The 11,839-nt window shown below is 42.1% G+C and overlaps 1 protein-coding gene across 1 annotated transcript; it reads left to right on the top strand.

Moving 5' to 3' along the window:
- The first annotated feature begins 510 nt into the window (after positions 1-510).
- LOC112252715 (methionine aminopeptidase 2) lies at positions 511-11,531 on the top strand. The gene is made up of 11 exons (XM_024424210.2): positions 511-826; positions 1,581-1,700; positions 2,103-2,165; positions 4,103-4,205; positions 4,746-4,907; positions 5,911-6,092; positions 6,935-7,029; positions 7,384-7,480; positions 7,727-7,830; positions 9,473-9,588; positions 10,587-11,531. Exons 1-11 carry the CDS (start codon positions 529-531, stop codon positions 10,837-10,839), a joined length of 1,593 nt encoding a protein of 530 aa, XP_024279978.1. The 5' UTR covers positions 511-528; the 3' UTR covers positions 10,840-11,531.
- Positions 11,532-11,839: the final 308 nt, after the last annotated feature.

The raw sequence follows: 11,839 nt of genomic DNA, 5'->3' as shown, positions 1-11,839 counted from the left end.
TTCTCAAGGCCTCCTGCATCCGCGTCCTGTTCGCAAGAGAGGTGTAAAGTTATGATAAGCCTAATTATCCCATGTTTCCTCTATATTGCAGAATTATAGAACAATAATAATGTCCATTGGTTACCTCACCTGGTCAAAGAAATACAGTGGTCGGGGTCTTAAATCTGTCATTATTAATAATTCCACTCAATTACAAACTCAACATATTGTCTAGATCTGGTGCCAAATACACACATTTGAACCCAAGTAGAAGAAGAGAAGCGAGTGCAGGTGTCCGCCAGAATAACATTGGACAAACCTCCCTTTTCATCTAGCTATTAGTGTAAATGTAACCTTCATCCTTTTAGTTTGATTTTGCGGAAACTTGTTGCTTGGATACACTGCACAGGGCGGTCTTTTGAAGTCAAGAAGTTGCACAAAGTGCCTACTTCTTGACCTCAAAACAGAAAACTAAACACGTCCTATCTTAGTGACAAGAAAAGAGTGTAGGCTAGTATATAAATGCGGTTTGGGAAGTCTGAATCATTAATGGCTCAGCTGCCTCTACCGGGGCAGGCAGGCAGGCTCTCCCTTGAGCACAGCCAGCCACAGGCTGCAGCTGATGACTGTTTCAGAATATGTCCACTGGAGGCTCCCAGCAGTTCATGCGTCACTTCATTCCTGCCGCTGATCATGGCGGAGCTCGAGACAATGCAGTCTGAACTGGAGGCGCCCGAAGTTCTCAATGGGGACGCCGGCGAGAACGATGAGAAAGAGTACGAGGAGCCCTCGGAATCAGGGAAGAAAAAGAGAAGAAAAAAGAAAAAGAATAAGACTGCTGCTCCAGGTAAGACGCATGACATTGTGGATAAATGCCGTTTTGAAAATAGCCAATTATTGAGGGCTCCCATTTGTGCCATAACGTAAAAAAGCAGTAAAGTCACAGTTGTCCCGTACCTGTGAGGGAAAACCTGGTTCCTGTCCCGTTATGAGGGCTAACTGGCAGATGCACATCTGGAAACTGGGCAAAGCCTCTCTCGAGGCTTGACATGTCTCTTCCTCTATTGGTTTGATGGAGTGTTGTCCAATTCGAATATTGAAGGATGTTGCTTTCAACAGTAATAGGCAGATACCAGATCAATTGTCTGTGCATGACCGTGATATTCCAGGACTTTTCAGCACTTGCCTTGCCTTATAAAAGAGCTCCACTAGGGCTAAAAAGCATGCTCTAGCATTACATTAATTGCTGACAAAACTATGTGACAAGCAAAGGCTATCTTATCTTGTAAAAACACATGTGGACTTGATCTTATTTTCTGGAGCACGTTGAACTATTTCTTTATAGACTAGAGAAGTCCCGTTTCAGAAGGGCTAAATGGCATGGCATAATCCTGCAAGGTACCTACATATGCCCTTGGGATATTGATTCCTAAGGTATAGATTGAAATTATGCATGGCTCCTGCCAAGTTCTGATCACAGTCTATGCACTTTCTCAAAATGACTCAGAACCATGAACAATTTACTCACTGAGTGTGTGTGTGTGTGTGTGTGTGTGTGTGTGTGTGTGCGCACATGTGTGTATGTGTGTATGACTTTGCAGCAGGGACAAATGAGGCTGAGGGGGATGGAGATACCGGAGGAGGTGTTGGTGATGTGACGAAACAGTTGGAGCAGCAAGCTCTGCTGGAGGACAAAGAGAAGGAGGACGATGGAGTGGATGGTAACGACTCTTTGACTTCAACTTCATCATCATCATTCACTATCATCATTCTCATATTCAAACTCAACATCTGACACGGGCTTGGTGTCATTTAGTGTGGTGCATTAACAAACTACATCAACTGCAAGAACTGCACTGGGTATTGTGACTGAACCACTTCTCAAGTCCTCTTTAATGTCATTATCACCATCATCATTCTCGTTATCATTCTCATACGGATCTTGAAGTCCCGATTTGCTCCTTTAATCCTACAAACTCAGAATTTGACGTGACATGAGTTTGCATCTGCTGTGGTGGTGCATTAGCGTAACTTCTTAAGTGTAAACAGTTAACTGCAGGCACTGTGAATTGTGACTGAACACGTCATGTTTGCTAAGAGAATAAGCAATGTGTTTTCAACAGATGGAGAAGATGTTGAGAACTCAGCAGGGAAAAAGAAAAAGAAGAAGAAGAAGAAGAAAGGAGGTGAGTTTGTTCTTGCCATTGATGTTGGCATTTTTTCCTCCGCTATATGGTTTTGAGTTCCTTCTGTTACATCAGTGGATACACAGACAACCTTTGATGGCTCACAGATGGCATAAAAAAAACATATTGGCATTTGTTTGACCTGAGGAGGTTTGTTTCTTGAGAAGAGATTACCTCTAGAACACTGTTTGTACACCTGTAATGTTATACACATGACATTATACGTTAGGTAGCTACCTTGTAAGCATATACTGTCATACTCCTTGTATAACAGGGATCCCTAATTACATTCAGCCGTAGGATGATTTTTCCTTCAGCTGATGGCCAGGGGGCCGGAACATAGTTCTAAATAATTTGTACATTGCAAATTGGCCTCAAGAATCCCAAACAGACATAATATTTGACATAAACAGAATCATTTCAATCCTGCATTACATTGGGATACGATCAGACACAGTTGAAGTCGGAAGTTTACATATACTTAGGTTGGAGTCATTAAAACTTGTTTTTCAACCACCTTTTTTTGTTAACAAACTACAGTTTTGGCAAGTCGGGTAGGACATCTACTTTGTGCATGACACAAGTCATTTTTCCAACAATTGTTTACAGACAGATTATTTCACTTATAATTCACTGTATCACAATTCCAGTGGGTCAGAAGTTTACATACACTAAGTTGACTGTGCCTCTAAACAGCTTGGAAAATTCCAGAAAATGATGTCATGGCTTTAGAAGCTTCTGATAGGCTAATTGACATCATTTGAGTCAATTGGAGGAGTACCTGTGGATGTAGTTCAAGGCCTACCTTCAAACTCAGTGCCTCTTTGCTTGACATCATGGGAAAATCAAAAGAAATCAGCCAAGACCAGCACAAGTCTGGTTCATCCTTGGGAGCAATTTCCAAACGCCTGAAGGTACCACGTTCATCAGTACAAACAATAGTACGCAAATATAAACACCATGGGACCACGCAGCTGTCATACCGCTCAGGAAGGAGATGCATTCTGTCTCCTAGAGATGAACGTACTTTGGTGTGAAAAGTGCAAATCAATCCCAGAACAACAGCAAAAGGACCTTGGGAAGATGCTGGAGGAAACAGGTACAAAAGTATCTATAGCCACAGTAAAATGAGTCCAATATCGACATAACCTGAAAGGCTGCTCAGCAAGGAAGAAGCCACTGCTCCAAAACCGCCATAAAAAAGCCAGACTATGGTTTGCAACTGCACATGGGGACAAAGATTGTACTTTTTGGAGAAATGTCCTCTGGTCTGATGAAACAAAAATAGAACTGTTTGGCCATAATGACTATTGTTATGTTTGGAGGAAAAAGGGGGAGGCTTGCAAGCTGAAGAACACCATCCCAACCGGAAGTAAATAATAATTGAGTGTATGTAAACTTCTGACCCACTGGGAATGTGATAAAAGCTGAAATAAATAATTCTCTCTACTATTATTCAGACATTTCACATTCTTAAAATAAAGTGGTGATCCTAACTGACCTAAGACTGGGAATTCTTACTTTTATTAAATGTCAGGAATTGTGAAAAGTTGAGTTTAAATGTATTTGGCTAAGGTGTATGTAAACTTCCGACTTTAACTGTATGCCTCTCTATTTATGCGTTGACATATTGGGGAACAGATTCCCTGAAATAAAAATCACTTTGAGCTCATTTTCTGGTGAGCTCATTTTCTGGTGAGCTCATTTTCTGGTGATTAAAAATTATTATTTTTAAGAATCACCTGTGGGCCACTTATTGGGGAACCCTGCTGTAGCATGTGCTGTGACAATATGTTACCATGTGTTGCTAATAGCAACAATGGGTTGGACATCTGCAGAGGCTAACCTCTCTCTACTACTCTTCCCCTGTCCTCCTCTCTTCTCGTCCTCCCCTCCCTCCTTCCTCTCCCTCCTTCCCTCTCCTATCTGGGCCACAGTGAAGGGACAGACTGACCCTCCCTCCATCCCTATTTGTGAGCTGTATCCCAGTGGAGACTTCCCAAAAGGAGAGGAGAGTGAATATCCCCCATCTAAAGACGGGTATGTCACCTCTACCAAGTGCATTGGCTTTATGCAGTGCGGTGGTCATAGATCCTATCGAGGCCTCTGTGGTTTACAGTCCATCATACTTCATACTCTGATACCTAATAAAAATATTGGATGTGCCTCAATTCTGTCTTTATCCACTTTATTGGTTTGATCAAGGTTAAATATAATAACAAATTAGACACAAACTCATCTATAGCTGCATACACTGCATTAAAATGTACACACACTACCGGTATGTTCATCTATACCTGCATTATAAACTGCAGTGTATGCTGCATCATTTCCTGAACGTTTTGTTTGACATCATAATCCCATTAGAAAACATTTGCATAATGAGATGATAAAGAATGTGCTGTCTGTGGGGTGTGTGTACAGAAAGTGTGTGTGTGTGCATTTGTGACTGTTCATACATGTCTGTGTGTGTGTGTATGTCTCCGTGTGACTCCATGTGACCCCGGCGTGTGCGCACACACACACGCACACACACACACATACGAAAACGCACATGGAGTGTCTGTTCCTCACCACCAGGCGCAGTGCAGCGTGGAGGACCACCCACGAGGAGAAGAGGGTCCTAGACAAGGCTAACGAGGAGATGTGGAATGACTTCCGTCAGGCTGCCGAGGCCCACAGACAGGTCCGAAACTACGTCAATACCTGGATCAAACCTGGGATGACCATGATTGACATCTGGTGAGGTTCATTCACAAATCATATAGGCCTTGGTACTTTACAAACTGTCATGTTATACTACTTGCCTGTTGTTCACTTCAGTCATATTGTTTATTGATGCATTTGAGATTCTTGAGTGATTCTCGGTCCTGCACCTGGAGAGTCGCCGTAACTGTAGGTTTTTTGTCCTAGATCAGCAGTGAAACACCTGATTTCGTTCATCAACGGATCTTTAACACCTTGATTAGCTAAATCAGGTGTTTCACTGCTGAGCTGGTTCTGGAGCGCTACAGGAGCAACATTGAAGATCATTGAGTGAGACTTTATTAACCTGCATGGTTAACCTGTGTTGCTGAAGTGAAAATATCCTGAATGTGACACCTGTCCATGTCTGCCGTGGTCTCTGTCTGTCAGTGAGCGGTTGGCGGACTGCTCTATAAGTGAGACTTTATTAAATTGTACGGTTACCCTAAAAAAATACAAAATAATGGAAACACTTGAGGAAATGAGGGATACAAATTACATTGAAAGCAGGTGATTCCACACAGGTGTGGTTCCTGAGCTAATTAAGCAATTAACGTTCCATCATGCTTAGGGTCATGTATAAAAATGTAGGGCAGGTCATTATTTTGCCTACCATGGCTTTGCCCCCATAGGATAACAATTCTTCCATCCACAGGGCACTAGTGGTCACTTTATTGTTTGATGAGCATGAATACTAAGTAAACCATATGCCATGGCCGTCTCAGTCACCAGATCGTAACCCAATTGAACACTTATGAGAGATTCTGGAGTGGTGCCTGAGACAATTTTCCACCACCATCACCAAAACACCAAATGATGGAATTGCTCGTGGAACAGTGGTGTCGACACTTGTAGAATATATGGCAAAGTGCTTTGAAGTTGTTCTGGCTCGTGGTGGCCTAACACTTTATGTTAGGTGTTTCCTTTGTTGTGGCAGTCACCTGTATGTTGCTGAAGTGAACATATCCTGAATGTTAAACCTGACCTCTTGTGTCAACAGTGAGCGGTTGGAGGGTTGTAGTAGGAGGCTAATCAAGGAGAATGGTCTGAAGGCTGGCCTGGCATTCCCCACTGGCTGCTCCATCAACCACGTTGCTGCCCACTACACACCCAACGCTGGAGACCCCACAGTACTGCAGTATGACGACGTCTGCAAGATAGACTTTGGCACGCACATCAACGGTCAGTTAACACGCTGACACTCAGTTTCTGTTCAGTCTGTAGTTTTGTTTTGTGTTACTTCAATCAATCAATCAAACACATTTATTTATAGAAATAAACTTTGTCACACACATAAATGGTCAGCACTGGCACTGAGTTCTGTCAATCTCTCAATAAAATGTGTTTAGAAAGCTTGTTTCAAATCAAATGTTATTTTTCACGTGCCAAATACAACATTTCGGTGAAATGCTTACTTATGAGCCCTTAACCAAGCATGCTAAGAAAAAAAGAAAAAATAAGTGTAAAAAGTTGAAAATAGAAAATGAAAGTGACAAATAATTCAACTGCAGCAGTAAAACAACAAGCAAGGCTATATACAGGGGGTAACGGTACAGAGTCCATGCGCGGGGGCACCGGTTAGTTGAGGTAAAATTGCATCAGCAGTTGTCACAAAGTGCTTTACAGATACCCGGCCTAATGTATGTATCTGGTTGCACTTGCATTTTGAAGCAATAATAGTCCATCCGCAATACTGCAGGTTTTTGTTCCAGCAATTGAATCCCATCACATCTGATTCAACTAATCAACTGATCTTCAACACCTTGATTAGCTGAATCTGGTGTTTGTTCCACTGCTGAGCTGGTACATAAACCTGGAGTACTGCAGTCTCTCCAAAAGCAGGATTGAGGATCCCTCTTTTACTGTCTGTCTTGCCTTACTTGATACACTTGTTTAAGTATAAAATGGTAAAATGGTACTGTAGTTGCAGGATAATTAGCTAGTAATTACACTCCTTGAATATCAGAATACCAGCTGAAACAAGCATTACCTCCTCATTGTCCTTTATGTTGTTGGTGTTTTAGGTCGAATCATTGACTGTGCCTTTACCGTGACCTTCAACCCTAAGTATGACAGACTACTGGAGGCTGTGAGAGATGCTACCAACACAGGCATCAAGGTAACTCAGCCCATTCATCCATGACTTTGGTTCCAATGGCTCAGTGGGTTAGAGCATGATGCTGGCAACACTATGAGGGTTTGATTCCCACATGGGCCACAAATACTGAATATACTGTATTCTGTCACCGTTAATGTCGACATGTCTGTAAGCCGCATGGATAAAAGCTTCTGCTAAATGACCATATCTTGGATACTAGCTAACATAAGAGGATGTGCGATGTAACTCTCACTCATCACTCGTCTGATAATAAGCTCTGTAGAGATGGTTGATGAATGCTTGTGTACGCGTCAACTCTTGTCCATTTGTGATCCCTGTGGAGAGAGCTTGTTTAAGTTTAAAGCATTTTCCCAGTGTGCAGGGATAGATGTGCGTCTATGTGACGTGGGTGAAACCATCCAGGAGGTCATGGAGTCTTATGAGGTGGAGATAGATGGGAAAACATACCAAGGTATCAGGCTCCTTCTGTTTGTCTGTCTCTCTGTTTGTTGGTTTGTTTATATAGGAAACTGTTTGCCTCTTTTTATGTTTGCTGGTTTGATTTGGGAAATTACAATGACAGATATATAAAGATATATTTATATATAAAGATATATGAATATTACAACTATAGAAATACTGCAGGTATATTCATACATATAAATTATTGCTTTAAAAAAATCTGTCTATATATATATATATATTTTTCCCTATGTAGTAAAGCCAATCAGGAACCTCAATGGCCACTCCATCGGACAGTACAGGATACACGCAGGCAAGACTGTTCCCATCGTCAAGGGAGGAGAAGCTACCAGGATGGAGGTAACCTTAATCCTCTTATGCTCATTTGTACTGAAGGTTTTTCAGATCCTTCAGTACAATTTAATCAAACAGGCTCCAGTCTTTTCAGAGGCGTGGGTTCAAATTCCACTACTGCCACCAAATGTAATAGGGACTGGATGTTATTAATTTGAACAGAAGGTTTTTTGAGATGTTACTTCGGGTACAATTTAGTAAAACTTCTTATTTTTTCCCTGCCATGTGTGCAACAACAAACTCAAGGTACACATCTTCTCTCTTGCAAGTTTGATCAGTTCAGAATGTCTATCTTTTAAAATGTAGCATATAATTAAAACCCTTGATTAAGTGTTATTGAAAGAACATCTCTAGACTATGTAGAGTTACAACACAGTGTCGAGATGAGCTCGGATTCACATCTCTCTCTCACACACACACATACACACACACTCCAACACCTCCTTAGGCACCCTCTTCGGGGCTTTAATTACACCTTTAATCACATTACCAGCCAGAAGCATCAAGTAGTGAGTAGCGCCACTTGTTGAAACTCCTTATTGCATCTCGAAGCACATTGCGTTTTCACCACTCAAAGTCAATTAATGACCATTTACCTCACTAAAGGAGAAGATATCGCCTAGATACCCGCATAGATACCTGCCCCAGGAAAGGTACCTTGGTCCCAGACCTGTGTGTGCTGTCTAGTATTCCTGTGGTCATTGTTGGCAGGACAGCACAAACAGATCTGTGACGAGGCTACTGGATCTGAGTAGATTGAGGATGGAAATGTTGGGTGTGGTTGAGGTTCACTAGCCTAAGATCACAAATCTGGGCTAGTGGACCCCCCCACCCCCCACCCCACCCACCCCCGCCAAGACAGAGCTGCAATGCTTAACTCAGTTTGGACAGAATTGAACCTTTTTAATTGGCAAGCTGCTGAGTGGTGCGTTTTGCTGATGTTTCCAACGAAGCCAGGGAGAGAGGCAATGAGTTGCTGATGTGGCATGTTTGAGGGTTATATTTTTAGCCGGAGTGAGTGTTGGTGCGTTAGGTCCATTACCCTCTTTGTGTGAGGGTGTGTGTGGTGTGCTTGCTTACATGGTGGTGTGTGCTTGTCTCTCTATGTAGAGTGTATTGGTGTCAGCGGGGCATGCCACGAGGCTGCTCTCATTTTGAGTGATTATCTGAGCAGACAGAGAGGGAGGGAGGGTGTCGCAATGTTATCAGCTAATACCACAGGGCCTTGAACAACCACAAAGACCTGATAGAGAGCAGATGAGCTCTGTGTGTGTGAGCGGGGAAGGAGGAGGTAGTGTGTGTGTGTGTGTGATAAAGACCTCTTCAATAGATCACACCCAGATTGTGTGTGTGAGAACACTTTAAGAGATGATGGAGTAACTGTAATGACATTTAGAAAAATGTTTGCTCATCTATGATGTTGATTATTGTAAAAAAAAAAAAATGTAATCTCTAAATATCTACATTCGTTAGCGGAAGGTTATCAATGGCATCTCTCCCTGTTTCCTTGTGGCTGTTCCCAATTGCCAGTAGTGGCTTTCAGTTTGAAGAACTTTGGTCTTATGTAAATTGCAGATGGATTACGGTCAATCAGTTGTTTCTAATCTGCTGAGTTTACTGTGTCCTCTTCTACCCTTATGCTCCACAGGAAGGTGAGGTGTACGCAATCGAGACATTTGGCAGCACAGGAAGGGGAGCGGTTCACGATGACATGGAGTGCTCACATTACATGAAGAACTTCAATGTTGGACACGTGCCAATAAGGTTGGTCGCTCGGTTCGGTCGGTGCTCGCTGAGTGAGAGCCTCACCTGATTTTAATGCTGATTGATGATACGGAACATCAATGCTAAGTAGAATGCTACACTGAGTGTACAAAACATTACGAACACAGGCATAGACTGACCAGGTGAAAGCTATCCCTTATTGATGTCACCTGTTAAATCCACTTCAATCAGTGTAGATGAGGGAGGAGACAGGTATACACAATCCTTGAGACATGGATTGTGTATCCTTGCCATTCAGAGGGTGAATGGTCAAGACAAAACCTTTGAATGGGTTATGGTAGTAGGTGCCAGGCGCACCAGTTTGAGTGTTAAGAACTGCAACGCTGCTGGGTTTTTCGCGCTCAACCGTTTCCCATGTGTATCAAGAATGGTCCACCACCCAAAGGACATCCAGCCAACTTGACACAAATGTAGAAAGCATTGGAGTCAACATGGGCCAGCATCCTTGTGGAACGCTTTCAACACATTGTAGAGTCCATGTCCCGATGAATTGAGGCTGTTTTGAGGGCAAAAGGGGGTGCAACTCAATATTAGGAAGGTATCCCTAAAAGCCAGATGTTTCCGACTTGTATCATCCCCGCTGAGGGTGGTCTCAAATAGAACCAAGTTCTATTTTAGCATTTGTCATAGCATAAGCTCATTGACATGTGCGAGTAGTGTAGATGAAATGATTGACTAACATGTATGTGTACATTCATTTTTGCAACACTCACGCATACAATGTGGCCGATGTAGTCAGGGTGTTAGGACTGTACTGACCTGTTATTTAAAAAACCATACTTATCACCAAAGGGCATTGGTGCATGCCTCACATGTTCTACTGCTTGAGTACCGGAATATTAAATTAAAATGAGTACTATTAAACTAAATTGAAATTAGTACTGGCACCTTTTTCATTCTACTTTAAGCGCTGCTGAAGGGTTACTGTCACGCCTTTCCTGTGTGTTACCTCTCCTCTCTCCCTGTTCTGTGTCAAGACTTCCCAGGGCCAAGCATCTGCTAAACGTGATCAATGAGAACTTCGGGACATTGGCATTCTGCCGCCGCTGGTTGGACCGGCAGGGAGAGAGCAAGTACTTGATGGCCCTGAAGAACCTGTGTGACCTGGGTATCATAGACCCGTACCCGCCACTCTGCGACACAAAGGGCTCCTACACCGCTCAGTATGAACACACCATCCTGCTCAGGCCCACTTGTAAGGAAGTGGTGAGCCGCGGGGATGACTACTGAGCATTTTCCGTAGGCCGGCTGACCTCAAACCAGGAAGAACGGGAAGAGAAAGAATGAGAGAAGATAAATCAGGGTCCTGTTCATTAGGGCACAGAACTTTTGTAAATGTTTTGCAACAGAAAATGATATTGAGTGTTTCTTATTGGACAAGTCCAGTTAGTCCCTCTGTGTTGTTTTTTCTTCTTCTTCCGTTTGGTGCCTAATGAACACAACCCAGTAAAACACAGACAGGAATCCTCACTAGACATTTATTCAACGTTGTTGTGACGTCATTTTAAGTTGCCTAAATCCAAACCTTCAGTAGCTTCAAGAGTTTTAGCAAGAGCATGAGACTGGTGTCAATGAAGTAGCTTACTTATGACATGTATTATTTCAAAGGATCAAGCCAATAAATAAGGGCATATAAAAAGCAAGAAATATAATCTTGACATTTTCTTTATCATACTTACTTGATTGCTATATTGCTTATTTAGAATAAAATGAAATATGCAAAATTGCTCCCTCTGTTTTGGGTGGACACCTCAATATATTACTTAATAGTGCAAAGCTTCAATGCCTTGGAAAGAACCCGTGGAAAATATATATACCTGCTATGAAAGTATTTATATTTCTATATTTTGTTTATCTGCTGTATTTTTATTTTGAGGCCATTTTTTTTTATATATAAATAAATTGTATTGTTACAAATCTTATATCGGTCTTTGTTTCTATGGTCTTCACATTTGACTGCGTCATCAGACAGCCACTGTATTCAGTGGAAGAGAAGAGTTTCAAATGGTTCACATTGTGTCATAGAAATGTTGTATTCTCATTTTGAACCAAAGGAGGGCGATATTATTACATGTACTCTCCATTCGGGCTCACAGGCGAGAGAACTAACAGAATTTTGCGTTACACAATTGCGCTTCAAAGAGACAGACTTGTTACTCACTATGAAACTTAATGCATATACAAGTAGTACGCAAGAAAGTATGTGGAGAAAACTCATGCTATGATAATG

The sequence above is a fragment of the Oncorhynchus tshawytscha genome, linkage group LG06 (genome assembly GCF_018296145.1).
Source record: "Oncorhynchus tshawytscha isolate Ot180627B linkage group LG06, Otsh_v2.0, whole genome shotgun sequence".
NCBI lineage: Eukaryota > Metazoa > Chordata > Actinopteri > Salmoniformes > Salmonidae > Oncorhynchus > Oncorhynchus tshawytscha.
The sequence above is the reverse complement of the archived record's forward strand: the minus strand, read 5'-3'. Positions and strand labels throughout refer to the sequence as shown.